This window comes from Uloborus diversus, chromosome 1 (genome assembly GCF_026930045.1).
Source record: "Uloborus diversus isolate 005 chromosome 1, Udiv.v.3.1, whole genome shotgun sequence".
In the NCBI taxonomy this organism is placed as follows: domain Eukaryota; kingdom Metazoa; phylum Arthropoda; class Arachnida; order Araneae; family Uloboridae; genus Uloborus; species Uloborus diversus.
Window position 1 is genome coordinate 208,021,537 of NC_072731.1, and position 22,519 is coordinate 208,044,055.

Genomic DNA, 22,519 nt, shown 5'->3' on the forward strand with positions numbered 1-22,519 from the left:
TCTTCATAGGAAGCAAATCTCTTTTAGAGAGTAGTGGAGTTCGTGCGGGGATCTTTGGTTAAGTGGTCACATTTTTTTAACCTCAGTTCAACAATTGCCGTGGAGCCAGAGCATGTGCTTTTATGAAACACCTTGTTATTTTGCACAAAAATTTATTTTCGTATAAACGATGGTTCGTTAAATGTATTGGATTTGTTGAGGATAGTTTTCCATAACAAATGATAGTTACTTATTTAGAAGGTGACTCTGTAGTATTCAACTATTTGTGTACAATTGTGAAAAATTAATTCAAATTTCAAACGAAAAATTTTCAAACTGGTTAACGAAAGTGCAGCTAACACCATTTCACATTATTTGCATAACTCGGTGAGCTGATCTTAGCATATTCTTCTGCCTATTTCATCCTAGTACGACGATGTATGAAACACAGTTGTTCTATAAAATTTTTTAGACATTCTATGGAATGCCAACCTTTTTTTAAAAGCTTGGTTAATTGGATTTAATAACTGTAAAAACAGATAAAATGTGAAAACATAGTGTTTGGATAAAAAAGGACAGGAAATTAAATATATTACTATTGTTCGAGTTTTAGAATTCAAGGCATTTCAGGAACAATTTTTAGTAACTTTTCGTTTTCTTTTTTGGTATAAAAAAGTTACATACACGCGTCTTTCGTTGGTAGTAACAATGACAGATTTTTAATAAGTCACTAAAAAAGTACTACTGACTAAAAGAAATCTCTCTTTATAATCCCCCCCCCCTCCTCCTTTTCCTCCACCAAAATTACTGAAAATCAGAGCCAAAATATTATTTTATTTTAACTCAAATATGAACGTGCGTTTATACTTTTTAAAAGTATTTTTTGACTGCTCAGAAATCAGGTTAAATGGGGAAAAAACGACGCAGAAAATATTAACTAATTTTCCAAAGGAAAAACATTTGATATAAAAACATTTAATAAAACTGTGTTATATATTTTTAAATTTTCTCAACTAGAGAAAAGAATGTTAAAATATAATAAAATGCTGCACGCATTACGACTGCGTATTTATTTGTTTCTTAACCAAAAATAGATTCGGACGACCAGGTGTCGAATGTTTTATGGAACACAGCGAATTTCCCATTCTTCAACTTTTGTTCTTAATAAACGAGGTAAGGATTACTCAATATTGCCAGCAACGCTCAGCGCTCAATTTAATTATGAAGATATATAACGTTTATTTCTTTTTATTGCAGGGGGCCTTGGTAACTGTAACCGGTGATGACTATTTACATATGTGTAATATAAGGCAAAAGAATCCTGAAATTGCGCAATCATTAAAATTCCAAAAAGAAAGGTAACCCAATATTTTATTATTTCTTGTTTATGAGTATTTCATACATATGAAAATCGTTGAAAGTAAATCAGCAATTCCATTTCAGATCAATCACCTTCTTGACCTCACCATTTCTAATTTTAATAAAAGTTAACACATTTGACACATATGACCCTGCCAATTTTAGATTCCCTCTATGAAAATTCTTCAAATTACAGTTTAATGTGCGAAAACAAATGAAAAATGTGCACTTACAAATGACTGCAACTTCTCTACTAATTATAGTAGAATAAAAATTCAAAAAACAATGAAAAGCTAAAGCATAGATCTTTCTGTTGATATTATGTGATATGATTTTCTTTCATAATGAGTTTAATTTTAATCTCCTTCCAGGTTAACCCACTGCCATTTGCCTTTTCAAAGCAAGTGGCTCTATGCCGGTACAGACAAAGGCAACGTTCATTTAGTTAATGTCGAATCTTTCACACTCTCAGGCTATATCATTTACTGGAATAAAGCGGTTGAGCTGTAAGTATGAATATTTTCTTTATTGATCTTCTTTTAAGACCTTATTTCACTAACAAATCAGGAAGGTCGCTAACTATTCTCAAGGAATGGCTCAAGTTTTCCAATGTAAACGTTTTTGATTGTGTGTCTTTGATGTTGGTATTCTCTTTGATTTCGTCCTCCTTTGTCACTGCTAAAAGCTCTTCTTTCAGTGAGTTCTTTATTGTGTGAGTTTAATAACTTTACTTCTGGGGAGAACTCTGGAACCAATCGCGCAAAATATCTGCATGGCCCAAGTTCTTTATTACCAAAATCCAGTTTATTGCGTGTAATCTGCAATATCAGGAGTTAGGGTTTTGAAACAGGGGACATTTGTATCTGTTTGCATTGTCACATCCGCATAAAGTCGAAACTCATCCGCTTAAAATAAAATAAAAGTGTCAATTCTTAAACCGCGTAAAATCAAAACGGCGTAAAATAAACCCGAGTAAAACGAGGGTCTACTGTACTTCCTTTCTAACGTAGATAAGAAAATAATTTATTCGTAATGATCTTTAGGACTAAAGCGTTTTCTTTTTGAATAGAGTATTATTGATAAGTAACAGTTTTTTTAATTGGTTCATTTTGTGCTTTAAAAACATTGTTTTTGTCATGTTTGTTAATTTTTGTTTGAACATTTCTTCTGAGGAAAAATTTTGAAACACGTTTTTGTTTATTTATCAGAAACGTATGTGGTAGTGAACATCGGAGTATCCATACTAAGGATATTTGGGTGGCGTAGATTCTTAGATATTTACTCTTTTTAATCTACATTCGTAATTGAGGACACGGAGTATAATCTCGATTGAATCCTCTCCGAGAATTGTCGACTGTTGGTGAACCGCAGCGGTTAGTCCCAATACTCTTCCGAGTAATTTCTTATTCTTTCCATAGCAGACAACATGTCCAAAAATTTAAAGTATACAATTTGAATTAAGAGAATTAGAAGGGAAAGCAAAACTATGAGGAACCATATGGGGTTCTAGATCTCGAATCCTGAAGAACACATACTGCTGTATCATCAGACCCGTACTCGAGTATGCTACTCCAATCTGGGCCCCGGCTTCAACCATTACGAAACAACAAATAGATTCTATGCAACATAGGAGCCTCAAAAATAAAATTATAATAGGTGCCGTCTCTTCAACTAACAATGAAAAGGCGGAACAAGAGAGTGGTCTACCACCATTGGAAAGCAGACGCAATCTTGCTACTGTCAAATTCACAAATAAAGACTCCGCAGCAACAACAACCATCATATTTCTACCAGAGTCTTTAATAACTGGAATACTTCGACAAGGCTCAAAAGATCATCTACTCCTCGCAAATTGTTTTAAACATATTTTTAAATATTTCAAGCTGATTTCCAGGTATAAAATATTCCTCATTCCGTCATCGAACGTTTTCGGTTGATCACCGGTTACTTGCACAGACATGGCGGAGACGAATAACACGCAGGTGGAAAATACTTGTAATAGGGAAGTTTTCGATTTTTCGATTTTATTTTTATATGATAGAGTATCATGTATGAACATCATAGGTGAAAAAATTTTTGCGATACGATAAGTAGTTTTTTTTAAATTGATTTTTAAAGTTCAAGCCCTTGTGACGTCAAATGGCATAGGAAGTGACGTCATGCGCTCTTCCGATAGGAGAGAAACGCTAGCAAACCGGTTCCCATGTCATGGGAGAAACCGAAGAACGTGCTTTCGACTTCGAAGACGAAACGTAAAAGGCTTATCTCCTCGCATTTAACTCCTCGCGTTTCTGGAACATTAAACCTCTCATCCTCTCGTAAATATTCGAATATCATCATTGATATTACTTGAGGAAGATTATTTAGATTGTGCTTTAACGAATCCGACCTCCGTAGTGTGTTCAAAAGGATTATTGACTTTCTAAAAAATAAAAATAGCAGCGCGCTCAAAATGTCCCTAGCGAAAACAAAGGATCTTCGGGGGAAGGCTGCCCATTCGCGCCCCGTGACGTAGGCTCGTGACGTTTCAGAAGCGCGCACTTTTGCGCGTGGATTTTTAAATTTTTTTTAAAAATCCAATTATGAATCCGTGGTTGATTAAAAATCAACCACGGTGTTTTAAAATTCGGCAATGGTGAATTTTTTAGTTTTGAGGGTCCATTAACAATATCCAATAGCCAAAATATGAACATTTAATAGGTTGCAATATTCGGAACTCCAGCGCTCGAATACGCTACCTTGCGGTGATTTACAAAACTGCCGATGAAACTAAAACATTGCCACGTTGCGTTCCACGTGTGTCTGTTGACGTAAACACAGGCAGTTTGTTCTGAGTATTTATTAACGCAATCGATGAGTCTTAGTTTGCTTTCAGCTACAGAAATTAATTCGTCCCTTAGTAGTATTCTCGAGCTTCTCAAAATAATGTTAGTTTTCCTTATTTCCTTCTAAAATATGAGTTGATTGAAAATGGTGAAAGCGAAAACTGGATTAACAAACTTGGATAACGTTATACAAGGTAAAAAAATTTATTGTTTTGTATGAATTTGTAAGAATATGAGTTTTTTTTAATCTTAAATTAATTTAACTAACCATCTTTTACAGCAGCATTTAGTTGGGATGGACGGTATGCAAAATATATTCTTGAATATATTATCGTAGAACAAAATGAAAAATGTTTCACCGAGAAAGAATTTACTTTATTCCTTTTATTCTCAGCTGAAAGGTTTCGCCAAATTTGTTTAGGGTTATAGTTTTAGTGCGAGTAAAGTAGCCTTGGCGAGATTTCGCGTTTTTAGTTAAACCATTTTTAATTTTTATCATGAGTGGAATAAAATGGTAGTAAGATTACAGAATTCGATAAGTGAAAAGAAATAATGGTCAATCAACTGAAAAGAAAACTACCACCATATATCCGTAAGAATTCTGTAGATGATTTGCATAACTTGACATAATTAAATCGTAACTCTGAAATTAGAAAAATCGAAACAGAAAAATTTTAAATTAACCGATTCGGGAATTCGAGAGAAATAACTCAGCAACAAATGCAAAATAATAAGCGCTAGCCAAGCAAGGCAAAGAAGTATCTTCTTTCGATAATAATTTGTAATGTCATATTGAATTTTCTAGCATTAATTGTTGTTCTTGTCAGGCCACAATTATTATTTAGTTTTATCAAGAATTGATAAATATCGAATTCAACATCGTGAAAATAGCTGCTTAGAACTACGAACTACGTAGTTTGCATTAATCTTTGACGTTTAGTCAAATATTAATGCAAAATGCAATTCTTGAATTCTCATTTCTTCCTACGTGGGCCAGAATATCCACAAGACTTTGAAAATTAATTTAAAAAGAATAAAGCGAAAAATATCGTACATACGAACAAAAATCACAGCACTTTTAGCATTTTCTTCGTTACCACATGCGTTTGTTTTAGTTTTTAAGTCGGCTATTAAACAGTGACTGCAGTGCCCCCTATAGTTCGTTCGAGTTGCGAATTCAGTCAGCGAACGCAACTTTAGAACGCGCCTGTTTATCCACGGTTGACCGGGTACTCTGTGCGAACATCCCTGTAGTTTGCCAACAAGCTGAGTCAAGATTTTATGATTTTCTTCTTTGGCAACGATCTTAACTGTAGCAACCGTTGCAGTTGTATTGTAAACAATAATATCGAATTGTAGAACTGGTTTCGTTTAGTGCAATTTGCTCTAATGGAAATGGTTTGCAAGAAGTCTAATTGTTCCTTATTCTTTCAATTCGTTGAAAAATGGAACAAATATAGAAAGTTATTACTTAAGAAATATAATTTACCCGTGGCACATTGGAGGAATTACTTAAGATAAAATACATGTTTTTTACCTAAGTCTTTAATAAATGTAACTTAGCTCTAAGAAAAAAGGATCAAGTATTAGCAGTACTGTTATTATTGAATATCTAAGCATTAGCAGTTATAGTTGAATGTCTAAAAATATGTAATTGTTTTATTTGGTATGTATAATCTATTTTGTTTCTGCAAACATTTATGTTTAACACTAAATTTATCATTGTTCAGGAGTAGGAGTTGTCTTAAAAATCCTAAAGAATTCAACCTGTGTCCTAAAATTTTCATTATTTTATTCCCTTCTTGTGCAGAAAAATTAATTCATCCTAAAAATGAAACTTTTCATGATAATATGCCTATAGGATAAAATACTTCATAGAACCTAAAATTTTCTCTAAAAAAAGAGAAAAACCTATGCTGCTGCTTTTTCTGGAGAAGGGGAGGTTGCAGTCAACCTCTTTTGCAGTTATTCTTCTTCTGCAAAAAAAAAAAAAAATGTAAAAACTAAAATCATAAAGAAAATAAAGCAGCTGTGTAGCAAATGTTGCAGAAAAAGAGTTAGAAGAAAGGAGTAGGATTGATATTTTTAATTTTTTTCCCTTTGAAAAGAAATGAAAAATATATAGAAAATCAGGGAGGAGGGGAGTACTTCCTCCATCTCTCAAATTACAGTTGTGTGGTAGAGGGAGGGGGGAGGTGAAAGGTATCATAGCTTCTTTACTAATAATAAAGCTGAAAGTCTGTATGGATCTCTGTCTGTCTAGATCTCTGTGACGCGCACAGCTCCTAGACCGTTCAGCCGATTTTCATGAAATTCGGTACAAAGTTAGTTTGTAGCTTGGGAGTGTGCACCTCGAAGCGATTTTTAAAAAATGTAATTTTGTTCTTTTCCTACTCCAATTTTAAGAAAATTTTACCTAGCAAATTATCACAACGTGGAAGAGTAAATTACGAAATTATCATAACATGGAACCGTAACATTGGTGAGCAAAAGAACAAAGCAAATTGGTGAGAAATTTGCCATCCATTATTTGTAAATACACAGACGAACCAAATGACCTTTTAGTTTTCTACTACGGGCAAAGCCGTGCGGGTACCACTAGTATTGAAATAAAATAAATACAATGTGTTGAGTTAGAACCCAAATATAATACACACTTGATTCAAAAAATATATTTAAGCAAAATTTAAATGGGTTGTCCCCAGATGAGAAGTAATATTTATTTTAATAGTGCTTATCTTGTGTTGTGGTCTGGGCATTTAGCTTGTTCTTCCAGGCTTTAGAGTCTCTGTTGCTTTGATTTTCTGTTCAGCAAAGTTGAATTATTTCTTGCATATGTAATTTTTAAATTTAGTCATTTACTTTAACTTTAAAAATTTAAATTATAAATTGTTTTGTTATAGCCATTCATTAACTACTTAAGGGTCTCCAGGAGGAGGGGGGTTACAAAAATCTTTACATACTCTTACTTTGGGGGGATGGAGGGGTCAAACCCATTATTACGTAATATTTTCCAAGTCGGTATTTTATATCAAAAGTCGCCCAGTCAAGTGGTTTGGAAGATATATTATTTCATAAGCTTCTGGAAGGTAATAAACATATTAGGATAAGCTGTTTTTACTTTTTTTTACAAAAAATGAATATTGTAAAATATAATTAAAGAATCGCACTATTCATTGCATGTTTTATATTTAATTAGTATGGCATCATATAGTATATTAAAAAATGAAAATCTTTGATTTACGGCAAACTGGGAGTTTTAGTGTAACTGATCCTTTTCTAAAAATATTTTATTATTTTAAAAACAAAATAGAATCTTACATAAGGATAGGGGGGAGGTCTTTGAAAAACCTTACAGACCCTTGCATTGGAGGAGGGGGGTCAAATATTGCTAAAATCATCCTTACATAATTAATAAATGGCCCCCTAATGCCACGAAAAACAAAATTCTCTTTCTTTGTGGTTGAAAAAAACAGACAGAAATGGATGCAAAATCAGTACATGGTGCCGTGCAGAAATGGATGAATTTAAAGCATTTTTTTATGTTTTACATTATCTTTCTATTTTATAATGTGTCCCTATGTTGAAGAATAAAAGGTTAAATGCTTTCTATTGCAGTTTTCAAGAGAGCAATTCACAGTATTTAGTTCAAAAGTAGGGTCTGCAACATGACACTTTTTTGCCATAACTATTTAATGTTTGATTAGCACATGCTTTTATTTTGAGTTTATGTGTTGGTAGGATTAACCGGAATGAAATTTTGTGCTAATCAAATCGTAAATTAAATAGTTATGGGAAAAGTGTCAATTTGCGAACTCGACATTTGAACAAAATATATTATGAAATGGCCAAAGATTGAATTTTTAATGTTTTATTATCGGCTTCAACAATCAAACTTATAAATAATATTTAAGTTCAAAAAAAAACAATGTTTGTTGTCCTAAAGTTTTATCAAAATTGTATCCTAAAACTTTTGAAATCCCCACTGAATCCCCTGATTGCAACAAAATCTTCCATTTTTCGATTTTTTTTTTTTTGCTATTTCTATTCCCTTCAACAAAGAGTTATATTCATCGGTTATGCTTCAAATTATGAAAAAAATAATACAACTTTTCTACAAAAATGCAGACATTCCAATTTGTTTTGTGCCCCTTGTTAGTTCTAGAATATTTTTAAAGTAAGTTTTAAGCATGAAAGAGGTTTTTTTTTTTGGGGGGGGGGGGTGAGGATGTTTTTTTTATTCCACATATCAAGTGAAATATGCACTCTTCTTGCATCCTTCGCTGGAACTGGATTTTTTACTTTCAAAGCGATTTACGATTGTCTACATAGGGCAAAGCAACAGTTTTTTATATTTGAATTTAATTTTTCATATAAGGCACGAAATTAAAAAAGTAGAACTAACGCTAATATTCTTTTTAAAATCATCTTGTTAGCACCTGTGAGTATATCCTCAAAAGAAGCCTACAGCTTCCTGTGACAAGGCTTTGCAGACAGTTCAGTGAAACGCTTAGATACACTATACAAAATAATAAACTGACAGTTACACCCTATATTACTCAATGTTAATCACCATAAGCTTATTTATTCATAGTGCAACTTAAATTTATATTTAGTTGTCAGAAAATTATTGGATTATTTATTTTACCATCTTGCAAAAGCATTATATGGGTGGAACGGCTCGACCAATGACAATTTTTGGCCGATGCTGATTTTGTTGGCCGACAGTTCAAAAAAGGCCAATGGCCGATTATTTTTTGTTTAAAACGGCCCATGCCGATCGCCGATGGAAACACCCAACTAAAGACTGCCGAAATGTAGGTTTCAAACAGTTTTTAAGGAAAAAAAGTATTCAGTACGTTGTAAAATCCGGTGGCAAGTCATTATATTAAAAAAATGGAGAGATAAATAAATATAATAGTCAGGCAACTGAGATATTTATATTTATTTTTTCAATAAAAATATTATGTTCAAAATCACAGCGAAGTAGAGAAAAAAGTTTTTAAGTGGAAAAAAGATAACAGAGAAAGATGGATTTAAAGGATTGCAATGAAAAGTCAAACCATTACGTTAGTAGTTAAATGTTCAAGGGTAAAAACAGAAGCAAAACAAAACTTTAACTAGACATTTATAGTATTTTGACAGATAAAAATTATAAGAATAGAAATCTAAAATATTACTTTCAAAAAATATAACTTTTAAATGTAATTGGAAAAACATGAAGTTTTTCCACAAAATTTTTTTATTAAAAATTGATAAAAATAAGGAAGTAGAGAGCCAAGAAGGGCAAAGAGAAGCGGTCCTTGAACTCAATCATTTCCTTAGTGGTCCCAATTGTGACCTGAAATTACAGATTCGGAACTTCATCTTTCCCTCTGAAGTTACCAAGGATGACCTAGAATCACGTTTTCAAAACTACAATTTCGAAAAAATTTCGTGGGCTCGAAAAAACGCAATTATATCTAATTTTCGGAAGTGTAGCGTACATAACCCTATGTATGCCACACTTCCGAAAATTGGATATAATTGCGTTTTTGGAGCTTCAATTTCTAAAAAGTGGCATGGGAGACTCTCTGATGTAATGCCTACCAAAAGATGGCCTACAATCGGGTTTATAAGCCTTCAGTTAAAAAGAAGAAGAAAAATCCGAGGAACGTTCCCAAATTCCCCCTCTCAACATCATTAAAGTTTTTCTAAAATTATTTAGGAGTTCAATGTTTAAACATTACTGCCCCCCCCCCTCCCTCCCTTCACCAGCACATCATTGGATATTGTCTAAAATTGTGTTTTGAAGCTTCCATTTTGAAATACTGCTACAGGAGAGAGGTTGAATCCAAACCCTTCCTGTAACATTGCCAAAATAGCTTGCAATCGTGTTTTAAAACTTCTATTTTGAAAGACTTCCTTTGGAGAGCAAGCCCTCCTACTAACATCATCGAAGATCTTCAAAAACTTCAATTTCCCAAAATTGCTCCGCTCGAGTCCCTAAAGCCCACCCCTCCCTCTGCTTTCGCTACCAAAGCTGGTTCCTACAATTGCATTTTTAAGACTTCAACTTCGAAGGCTTTGCGGGGGAGGGGCATCCCCTGAGCCCTTTTTGCCAACATCACCACTGAAGTTCTTCTTAAACTTCTTTTTAGGACTTCAATGTTTTTAAATTTCTGTTGAAGGTTTTCTTAACTCCCCCCCCCCTAACATGAAATATCGCCTGAAATTGCACATTTTAAATGTTATTATCGAAAAATTGCAGTAGAAAAGTGCCGAAATCCTATCCTTCCCTAACGTTTCGAAAGATGGTTTGCAATCATGTTTTAAAGCAAAACGGAAATTAAATGATAATAATAACAGCAATAAATTAAAAGTACAAATAAAACTTTCATTTATGAATACTTCTATAACTAATATTCATCATAGCACAAAAACCAGTTCTATGTATACACTATAACAACAGCTATTACACCAAACGCAGAGCTTTTTCACGCAGTACACTGAATGTGAATATCCTTAATGAGTAGGCTACATATTATTAAACATCATTAATAATGGCTAATTATCTTTTGGTTAAATGAATTAGAGTTATCTGAAAAATACAATGGGTTTGAAAAAATAAAAGCGTTTATATTAGTGTTTTAAAAAAATTTTAACTTTCAATAATGTTAGAACTCCCAAAATTAAATTTCTCTTTCTTTAATCGCTCACTTTAATAACTGTGGAGAAATGAATTTCTTAATTCATTAGTTCATATCATTATAATGAGGGGGAAAGCTGAAAAAACAATTTCAGGAAATATATTTTTTTTCCTTCAGTTTTCATTCCTAAAGAAAAATTAAAAAACGAAAAACTACTGTGAAAGTAAAATTACAACATGCAACCATTTTTTTAGGTGATGAGTTATAAAATTATAAATAAGTATTTCAGAAAAAAAACTAGCCTTAAGTGTTTATTTGTTTAGTGTTAAATGAAAAAAGGTAAGCTAAAATCGGGAAACTATTGAGGATCTCAATTTCTGTTCAAGAAAAAAATTTCTGAGATTTGTCCCACAACATTGGTTGATCCCCTAAATTTGAGCCTCGTTTTTTGAACTTAATTGCTTGTTTAGCATGCAAAAACAGACTCAGTTTTAGAGCATTAAATTCTCAAAACTCTCATCAAAGTGAGTGCTTGATTAGTGTCTGCCATGTTGTGAAAATATCGGTAGTGATCCGAAGCTCAACATATTTCCAAAGTTCAAAACTTGTGTTGGTCACGATATTGCCTGATTTCAGGCCCTATGCTGTTTTTACTTTTAATCATGCAGAAGAAAATAGATAAAAAAGAGGTTTTTCCCCCGAAAAACATCGGCAATCCATTGGCGTTTAGATGCTTTTCAGGGCCGATGGGCCAATGATTTCTCTAAGTTAACATTGGCGGCCGATGGCAAAATTTTTGAACCACCGGTGCCATATTGGTAGTGATCCGGCGGTCGATCACTGTCTGCTGAGACCTAATGGGTGTGCAGTTCTCAAAAGGGTGGACCAAACACAGACCTAAACTTTGAAATGTTTAGCACTAAATAAACAGTTATGCCCTTCCCCTAACAGCAAGGACACATCCCCTCCTAAATAACGCAAAGACCCCCCCTCCCCAAAGCAAGAGCCCCCTTCCAAAAATGATAAAAAACCCTCAACCACCCTCCCCCCCCCCTCCCAAAAAAATTGCAATGTCACAGACTGCACCTGCGCCATTCTCTCCCCCCCCCCCCCCCCCCCGGTTAGCACCCCTGAAATAATTTTTATTTCAATTCACTCAAATATTTTTGAGCAAAATTATAATACTGTTTTGAGACAGGACTTGACAAACTGCCGAAAAAATATTCTTCAAATACCATTTTAAAATGTTTTCTTTACTAAAAGACACAATTTTGTACATTCAAGACGTTAACTGAGCAAATATACCATCAAAAATATTTTTTTTAATTATTTCTAAATGTTTCGGATAATTTAAGGGTAAGAATCTTGAACTGAATAATTTTGTGATAACATTTTCCACCAATGACAAAAGTAAAGATATTTTATTTATTTTATAACCGATTTAAGATAAAAAGTAAATAGGAAGTTTGATGTGTCCAAATATAACGATCTGGATAATGCTATTATTTAAGAACTAAGAATATGATGTTTTAAAGGCATATCTACCATTAAATAAAGTTATTTATATACTCATGCTTAGATGCTTGCCATTATTTTTTGAAGAATATTATAACTGTGGGTTTTAATTAATGCTGAGTTCTTTTGGTTAACAATGCTTATAATATTAATTTTTAAAATAGATTAATTTTTTAACGTTTTCATTATGTTTTATTAACTTGAAATTAATATTTCAGTACGTGTAAAATACATCCTGGAGCTGTAGTTCATTTGAGTGAAAATCCTTTAGATGCAAACAAGGTGAGCATTGTATTGGCTGTTACTCATTCTTTTTTCTTTCTGTTTTTTTTTTTTTTTTTTGCTTTTCATAAAATATCCAAGCATCTTGATTGTATGATTTAAAATAGGCGTTCCTTATGCCTAGTGTGGTTGCATTCATATCAACAACTTTATTGACTATTCAAAACTTTCATTTGATCCAGCTTAAGAAATAAGTGGTATTGCATGTCATTTTGCGATTCAAAATGTATAAAACACAATACAATATCATAAATTGCGTCAAAAGTTTGGCGATGCAAAAAAACTTTTTTTTTTAATTTTAACCACACATTTGCATCAGTTCTTCTATTTTGTAAGTTTTGTAACAGAACGTTCCAAACTTTTTAAATACAAACATTAAATATTACATTACTTACAAAGTTTGCTTTTTTGTTGAAAGTGTGATTTGGAAAATGTCCTAAAACTGCTCCTCAGTTTTACAGAATTGTTCATCCATATCAGAATTTGAGGCGCAGCACTCCTCTTCAAAGTCAGATACTTATTCCCCATGCTGATTTGATCTCCCGGCATTCAATAAACTCGTATAACACATAGATATATTTTTTAAAGTTCACCATCATAATTCAAAAGATTGCATTACAAATACTGTAAACAAGTGAGCAATCTCAAAATATATATTTTTTAAGATTAGAATCTAACTTTTTGATGGTATCTTTACTAATATTATTAATGAAAAAATGCGTTTGTTTGTATATTTGTTTATTTGTAATTCTTTCACCCCTTAACTCCTCAACCACTCCATGAAATTTTTTATGCTCATCGTCGCTGTCAGGGATGCAGAATAGAACGAAGACTACCTTTCATCCAAAAGAAGAAGAGCATTCCAAGTTTTTTATTCCAATTTTATAGAAAATCATTAATTTGCAAGTGTCTCATCGTAAAAAGGCATATTTGAGGTTTGCAGCATTTTAAAATCTTTAAAATAACTGCACAGTATGAACTTTACTCAAAGTTTGAGGGATAACTAGAACACACCTTAATGCTTAATTTTAAGTTGATTTAATATTCTAAAGTGAGGATTATCTTCATTTTTAAAGTATCATCCACGGTTTCTGGTCACGGTATTAATAGCCAGTTATTTGTGGAAGAATGAGTGAAAACTACACACGCACACACACCTACACACACAAACACGCCTACATTCGCACACACTTGTGATTGCGATAAACGTAATTTGAATTCCAGATGTCAAAATTCAATTTTTTTTTTCATTTTAATTCTTTGAAACTCTTTCTCTACACTCGTACTTTCTATCTCTTTTACTTTCACCTTAATTATTTAATTTTATGTATGTATACATATAGTTAATTTAGTTAGTCTTTTTGTGTGTATGTTGTGTTGTTTCGTGTTGTCACATGACAAAGATAAAAAATTCACAGAAAGACTTATAATTAGACTGACATTTTATTTTACATGATATTTTTTCATGTAAAATAAAATGCCAGTTTAAAAATTCAAAAGGAAAATAAATAATTTGAATATCTCAGGTTTTGTTATGGTACCTCATTCATTCAGAAAAAATATATGGTGTTTAAAAATTCTGTATTTTCCTAAAAATTTATTTTGTTTACATATTAAGGTGACTGCTTCTTTTTTCAAAATTAAATATTTGTACAAACTTTGTTGGATTACTTATTTAAAGGAAAAAAAACTGAGTTGTTTTTTGAAGAAAATGTATTTTTGTTTGCAGTTACTCATTGGCTTTGAAAGGGGTCTCGTAGTTCTATGGGATCTCAGAAATAAAGCTGCTGATGCAAGGTTTAACAGTAGTGAGGTTTGAGATTTCTTTACCTATACTTTTACTTAGCTATGTTTTTAAGGCACCTTAACATTTACTAAAAACCCTGCCAATTGTAGATACTGATGTTCATTTTTCACAGAAGTTTTATATGAAGAAAAGTTTAATCAAATTTCAATTTTGTGTATAATTAAACCCTTTTTTTCTGTTAAAAAATCTAACTCAGGCTTGTAACATTCAGCCTATAAGACTTTATTTAAGACCCTAGCTAGATAATATCGAGTCTATATTATAGCCGCATGCCTTGTGCGGATACATTTGATGCCGTGCAATACATTTACTACAGATACGTGCATTGGCTGAAAATTGTTAATAATATCCCTATTAAATACTGAATATCTTTAAAATTTGAAGATAAATTAATGAAAAATGTTCATTATTGCTTTCACAAATGCATGATTAACGGTAAAAGGCATTTTCTTTCTAAAAATTTTAAATACCCACTGCATGTTGATTTTTCATTCTGCAGATAGTTTTGATCTATGTGTGCAGATACTTTATATTGTTATCTTACTTTGTTTAAGACATGTTTGTGTGTCTCAAAATATTTATTGTAGATAACTCTTCTTTATTAAGTAAATATTTTTATCGGCCCATTTATTTTTATTATGGTGATGCTTGATTGCATAACAGTTGGGAATAAATAGTCTGAATGGTTGGTACTATGTATCTCTGCTTTAAAGTAGAAACACCTGTGAAATCTGCGGTTTTTCCTTTTTTTTTTTTTTTTTTTTTTAATTGTACCATGTTTCAAAAAAAAGTGTAGTTGTGAAAAAAGTTAGGCTGAAACAACATAATTGGGTATGCTGATGTGATTTGATGAGTTTTGTAAATTGATAATATTTTAGCACTGGGTACCAATCTGTACTTGTAATAATGTTCATTGATACTCAGGGGCTTGGGGTCACACAAACGTAAGTACACCCACCGTAAATTTTCAATGACACAAAGTCGTATCAGCCGTTACAATTATGCTTTTGTAAACAAGATAAACATTGTACGTAGATATGCATGCACAAATCAGAACTCCAGCCAGGTGGACATATGCTCTTGTGACCCTTAAATGTGTTGAAGTCTGATATACCTCTACACAAAAGTAACAGAAATTTAAAAAAAAGTGTAGTTATGCATGTGTGACCCCAAGCCCCCAAATTGTGAAAGCATTTAAAAGAACTTGTCAGTCCCAAAATTGAAATTCTTGTAGAGAGAGAATGAAAAAATAAAGGCTTGATACATTTACGATGATATCACTTGCCTACTCCAGGCTCAGGCCTTAATGCAAATGAAGGCAGTTGCCACTTAGCTGCTAAAATATAAAATGTCATCTGGAGTGGGTGTTGATCTGGTTCAAGCTCAATATCCTATATTTGGAATGTTGAGATCTCTAGCTATAATTTATACTTTTCTCTCAATTCTGAAGTCCTCCGAAAGAATGTGAGGGAGCCAAGTCTGTAATTTTTACTGTGTGGCGCACTGTCATAACATTTGGTAAGACAGTCAGTTACAGTTGTACATGCTGAAGATGTTTAGACAGCTTGCTGGTGAGTTGATGACATTTTGCAGTTAGTGGTACTGCCTATGTTCAATAGGGTGGTTCAAAATTTCGAAGGTGAAAATTTTTTGAGTCCTACCCTCCCATTTTGTTCCAATGTATTAAAAAATAAATCAAACAAAATTTGAAAACATTTCGATAATATTTAGAGGTAGCTCAACGCAGATAAAGTTTTCATCATTGCTGAATAGAACTCGTACGACACACAACCATTGACCTCACTAAGGTAAAATACAATTGCTATTTTTATTAACAAGAAAACAATTGCTTTATAAAATTGCTATTTTATATAGAGACTTAACAATAGCCATTTATGAAAATAATTTTGTAAATACAAGTAAATACATAAAATCTATTCCTTTAACAGTCATGATCGAATAAATTTTCAACTTGTTGCTTATGTTTGTATTGTTAATTGTTTTGGTTTTGTTTTCACTACTGTTGGAATGACAGTTTGCACTTATTTTTGAAATGCATATGTCTCTTTACTTTAAAATAACTGAGCATGGCAAATACATCAATTAGATCGAAATCAGAGGTTTATCTTCTTAGTTCAACCATATGTAAGCTGACGGGTTGTAAACTACCTTCAATTCGTATGGCATTGGGGTATGTTTCTTCATAACCATTAAAGAAAACCGTCAGAGAATCTTCAAGAAATACAATTGAAGAAATAACAAAATTTTGGCAGAAAGCCATAATACCCGTACAGAGACCCCAAAACTGTCAGCCCGAGTTAGAAAACTTTATTAACAATTAAAGTTATTGAAAAAAAAAACAGAAGAACAATGACACAAAAAAAAAAAATAAGGTGAGCTTTGCAGGACTGGGGCCTAACTGACAAAGTTCCTGCAATGTGCTTTGACACAACGAGTGTCAATAACGCGGAAAGCAAGGGTACTACATTGTGGAATTAATTATTGGTGCGGTGTTTAATAAATGTTTGGGTTTTTCTTCCGCACCAGACTTTTTAAAACAATTCCAGGCCTACTGGGAATTCACAGACAAAGACAAATACATCATAGGCATCAACAATAAGGACATTATAGCACAAGTGACAGATGTAAAGGATGATACAATAGTACTTGCTGAACGATTACTACATGACACGCAGGCGAGAGATGATTATAGAGAATGTCTTGAACTATGCTTAAAATACTTCTCGGTAATGCTCCTCCACATGGTATCAAATTTGTAGCACCTGGGGCTATGGCATTATGCTAGATTGATGTCCAAAATTTTGTATTGTTTCAAAATATGGATGTTTAGCTGTCAATTTACCATCACGTCAATAGAAGAAAAGGGATTGCAAAAAATATGCATATTTGTTGTACATGTGTATTTAAAGGTTTGGATGACTGTTTCTATGCCTTAAAATGCACCATATAACGATTTTAATGAAATCTTTATTGAAGTATAAAAAGATTGATGAAGACATAAGCAAACCTGCAGCGCAGAAATTTACCAATCACCTGCAGTATTTGTCAGAAGAGCTTGTGGCATTAGCCCTTTTTGCCAATAAAGTGCCACACTGCATTAAAAGACAGATGGTGAAGGCAATGAATGAAGTAAACGGGAAAAAATAATGTGGTGAAGCGCCCTAAGATTTTGCTAAAACATTTTATGGGTATGAAATTTGAAGAACTTGTGACAAAGGTGTCAATTTCATTTTTTCAAAGCATGGGTTTACCTGATACCTTCATTCACGTAGATCCAGAAATCTGGGATTAGGAGGATTTTAAGAAAGCAAAACGAATTATTCAAGGAATTTCAGTGGTTAATGACAATGCTGAAAGGGGTATAGCCCTTATAAAAGAGTGATATGGGAAAAATGACACGCAATGAAGAACAATTCCAATTCTTGTTGCAAGTTGTCTCAGAACATTGACGAGCTTATCCCAGATGTAAAAAGCAGAGTTTGTAATGTGTACTAAGGAAAGTCATATACATAACTGTTGAAATATTATTATTACGTAACTATTTTTAACTTAAAAAATGCTGGCAAATTCAATTAAATTAATTATATACTTTTCCTAGCGTCAATTTTATTTCTATCTGCATTTATGGCATAAAATGGTGAATCGCGAAACTTTGAGGCTGTTGAGCTACCTCTAAATGTTAAAATTATGAGCCCAAACTTCACAATAATTATTTTTTACTCAGATAGAACCAAATGAGGGGGTAAGACCAATAAAAATCAGGAATTTTTAAAAAAGGGCCTTTTTTGGACCACCCTAATGTTCAAGTGTTTAAAGTGTCATTTATCCAGGGATGCCAAGAGCCAAAGCAAGCCCCATGTCAATTTTATCACCTGCTCACCTCCCCCTCAGCTTTAACCGTTTACAGTCGCACCATTCCAATTCCAAGCCGGGACCCTATTGTTCAACTTGGCCAACAGCCCTATATTCATAAACAACCTTCAGCCACATACTGTGTATTTCTTTCATCAAGGTCTTCAAAGCTATATTGTCCATCCATGGCCTGCTGGATTTTTTTGCTCCTGTAAAGCATATTTTGAACATTTTGTAGTTCAACTTCAGCTGGATCAAAATATCAACGAATGATTATTCGTTAGATTCTTGTCACACTCTATCACAGAGGAAGATTTAATTCAATAGCCTTGATGCCTTTCAAGCATTAGCTTGGTTTTGCAATCGTAGTGAACTTACGAACTATTGTGATTATCTCTTTTTCTATCAGTAAGGCTTTTTTATTCTGAATTTGTGATTATTTGCTCATATATAGAAACCTTTTGCACATTTTAAATTCCATGTCCAACTCCCAAATTTTTCCATGTGCTTATTTTCTGTTTCTTGCAGAAGAATGTTGTTTTAGAATTGTATAATCGTGAAACATGTTTACTTTTTCTTTGAAATCCTTCGTATTAAAATCTGATGTTTATTGAGATTTATTACATTTTCAGTCCACTAGTTTAAAGTCAGTAACATGGCAACTAGAAGGTAGACAATTTCTCTGTAGTCAAGGTGAAGGTAGCCTTACGACGTGGAATGTTAAAGTTGCAAACAAACCTGTCTCAGTTGTTTATCCACATGGTAAGTCAAGTCTAAATGTTTTCTATCAATTTGAAGAAATTATTATAGTTAGAATATTATTGGCATTGTTGTATTACTGCTACTGTATTGTAATTGTTATATTATCAATATTACTGTCATTATTTTATTTTGATTTGATTTGAAGGAAAATATTTATTCTTTAAAAAGTAGTAGCATTAAAAACAAAAGTTGCTTTAGATGTATTGCAAAAGCCTATGACATTATTTGTACTTTAATGACAAACAAATAAAAATTCAAGGCATATAAATGTTTACACTTAAAAATTTTAATTAATTTCATAGATCTTTTTATTTAGAATAAAATTTTGTGTAAGTTTTTATGTAAAGCTTATATTGTACTCTATTGTTGCAATATCGCTTTTAGTCACTTGAAAGGCTCGAAAAATGAAGCAAAATGGTACAAAATGCAAAATAGATACTATCATGGATGTACATTTTTCATTAATGTATGTGTAAGCTAAAGAGAAATTATCATAGTTTAGTATGGAAAATATACTTTAGTGCTATGAAAAAAACATTAATAATAAGAGAATTTGTTTTCAAAAAAATTCCTGAAAAAGAAGATTGATAATTAAACTCATCACATCATAATTGCAATTACAAGTTGCTGTAAAAAATTTGTTATTAAGCCGAACTTTTTGCTATGTTAAAAATGTGTAGTTGAATTGATTTTTGTAAACTTTCAGCCAAATCTTTAATTGATGGCAAACCAGAACCATGCAATGGAATTTACAAAGTGGAGTCCAAAGTAAACAGGGCAGGGTAAGTTTGTTGCTGTATCTAGTTTTAAGAAATAGACTTTTATCAATATGTAAAGTTGCTTTTAAAGATTGAATAGTTGAAGTTGTGCTAGAAAAAATAAGTTAGAAATGAATTGTTATTTGATCTCTATATCCTATCTTCTGCAACTGCATTCATGAAATACCCTGCGCAAACACATTAGGGGAGCAAGCAAAAAGGAAAAGAAACCGTTGTGCAATACTGCCATGGGAAGGTAACCACAGTAACTGCAAATTTTTCATTTTTTGCATCTATTGTTTGTACTTTTGCTTTATTATACCAGCTTGCTTATTTAGTTTCTGCTGAAAATAAGCAAAGAAACCCCTGTCAAATTCCAACCTTTCCCTATTGTTAGTACCCGGAATCCAAAATGCCTTTCTTCAAATGTCTCAAAATCTTAGTTTCACAAGATGCAATACAAAAAAAAAAAAGCAAAAAACAATTGTATGGGAACTTCAATTCTTTGGAACGGTAAAAAGAACATGAAATGATGTTGCATGACAACAATGTGGTAACATGGGGGGGGGGGGGGGTAATAACAAATGCATTGGTTGGAAATGGTACTGGATATTTAATATGCTATGTGTAAACTGCAAAGATTTCCACACTTCTCTGTTGTATAGATGCAACGAACCTGTTGATAAGATCTTGGGCAATACTGTTTTGTTCTAACTGAAGTGCAGTATCAAAGACTGGGAGGGTAAAAGGAGGCCTTGATCTCGCAGTAATATATTGTCGGAGTATGTCTTAAAACATGCTCGATCAGATTTAAAGACAAAGAACATGCTGTCCACTCCATATGCTAGATTGTTCCAGCTTCAAGAAATTTTTCCACACTACTGTGGGATGCATGAGACCTACATTATCAGAAAGGATTCGCCAATTTCTGCATTGTGTGGTGTGACATAGGGTCTCAAAATCTCGCCTGCATAACTTTGGTAAATCAAATTGCCATTCTGAACGCATATGTCTGAACTTACTTTAAGTGAAGAATTTAACCTATTTCCTTTAAAATTGTTATATTTTCCATTATACTTATGTATGATTTTAAACATATGTGTATGTTGTTTTCAGAGCATATGTGTTTTGCCTTTATTTATGTGCATATATGCTTCCAATAAACAACTGTGAATTGTTTCCTTTTTACCCATGTATAAAACTACTATTCATGCAATGTATAGCTACTATTTTTTCCAAACCGCTATTTTAGCAGTGTCACTTAATAGATGCTGTGTAAAATACATCCTTCATCCATATTTCGCATCGTAAATTTGTTTAGTATATTTGGTGCTTAACACTGAGAGAAACTGCCTTCTTAGAATACTTCTACTAAGAGAAAATTAGAAAACTTCCCATCAAGTAGCTCTTTGAGGATTTTCAGCACAATGTCTACTTCATCTTCTACTTTTTAAAACCTTTGACTGCAATTTTTCCATTGACTGAACCCAGACCCCATTGTAAGTAAGGTTCAACAGTGCTTTTTTTACTTAAATTCAGCGCAGAGAAAAAAAGTGAGCCATGTACTAAACTTTTGGTAAATATGTTCAATCATGAACAAAATCCTAGAACATTTCATGATTGAACGCAGTTACCAAATTGAGCCGAGAGTTTTGTCATCTTTTTGCTGACCATGACCTGAAGAAAACTTATTCTTAAGTTCCCTGTGAAAAGCCCCTGGATTCAGAATTCATGTTCATTATCAGTAAATAAATCAAAAATTTAACTTTTCAGTTCATATTTTTTGTTATTTTTTTCTGTTTAATTTTAATTTTAATAATTTATCAAAGGGAGGTATTTACTGTCTTCTCTGGTGGTTTGCCCTACGAAGAGCAAGGGAAAACATCTAGCTTAACCATTCAACAAGGAAGGTCCACAACAGTTTTAGAAATGGATTACAGTATTGTCGACTTTGTGATGCTCTGTGAAGCGCCTTGGAATACAGGTGAGCTGTCCACATCGTTTTCTGTTTGGGTAATCTAGCTGTAAAATGTTAAATATCAAGTACTTTTTTTCTTGAACTTATTTACTCCATCAAAAAAATCTTGTTTCATTTGCATAAATAAAAATTTGCATAATAAAAGCATTCTGGCATCATTCACAATTTTGTTTCCTAATTATTGCTTTAACCCCTTGAAGATCAGCGTGCAAAAAATCTAAGTGCAGCTGTGTGAACGAACGTTCCAAAATAGAACCTTGTCACCGGCCCAAGCATTTTCAGCAGTTAAGCCTAACTTTTAAAAAAATTCATAAAATCAGTATTCCAATATAATGACTCCAAATTCTCAAGTTGTGCAAAAAATATTCCACTAATTGACATTTATTAATAGGGGAGGCTGGGATAATAAGAGACAAAAGGGTAATAAGAGATAAAAAAAATGAATAAAATTTATACTAATATTCTAAATAACTTGAAACAAATTCCTCATATTAACTGAATTAAATGAACTCTTCTTGATTTTTTAGGTGATTATTTAACCTAAATATTTTGTTTAAAAGAATGTTTAAAAAATTTCAATAAATTTGTCTCTAATACCCCATGTGGGCTAATAAGAGACGAAGGCTGCAACTCTCCATATATAGCGAGGTAAAATCATGTGAAGTGTTGAGAGACATCTGCAAACAATTCTAAATCTGCCAATATGTTTTAATTTTCGATATTTTCCTCCATAAAAAAAAATATTTTTTCTC

The 22,519-nt window shown here is 32.6% G+C and overlaps 1 protein-coding gene across 2 annotated transcripts in view; it reads left to right on the forward strand.

Annotated features, from left to right (window-relative positions):
* The window catches only part of LOC129234146 (syntaxin-binding protein 5-like), a 217,790-nt gene that overhangs the window by 152,897 nt on the left and 42,374 nt on the right, over window positions 1–22,519 (forward strand). For both annotated transcript variants that reach the window (XM_054868044.1, XM_054868045.1), the window contains exons 3-10: window positions 1,074–1,152; window positions 1,237–1,337; window positions 1,710–1,844; window positions 12,526–12,589; window positions 14,319–14,402; window positions 18,902–19,031; window positions 19,738–19,813; window positions 21,619–21,773. In XM_054868044.1, coding sequence (XP_054724019.1) covers window positions 1,074–1,152; window positions 1,237–1,337; window positions 1,710–1,844; window positions 12,526–12,589; window positions 14,319–14,402; window positions 18,902–19,031; window positions 19,738–19,813; window positions 21,619–21,773 — 824 coding nt within the window. The remainder of the gene's footprint in view (window positions 1–1,073; window positions 1,153–1,236; window positions 1,338–1,709; window positions 1,845–12,525; window positions 12,590–14,318; window positions 14,403–18,901; window positions 19,032–19,737; window positions 19,814–21,618; window positions 21,774–22,519) is intronic.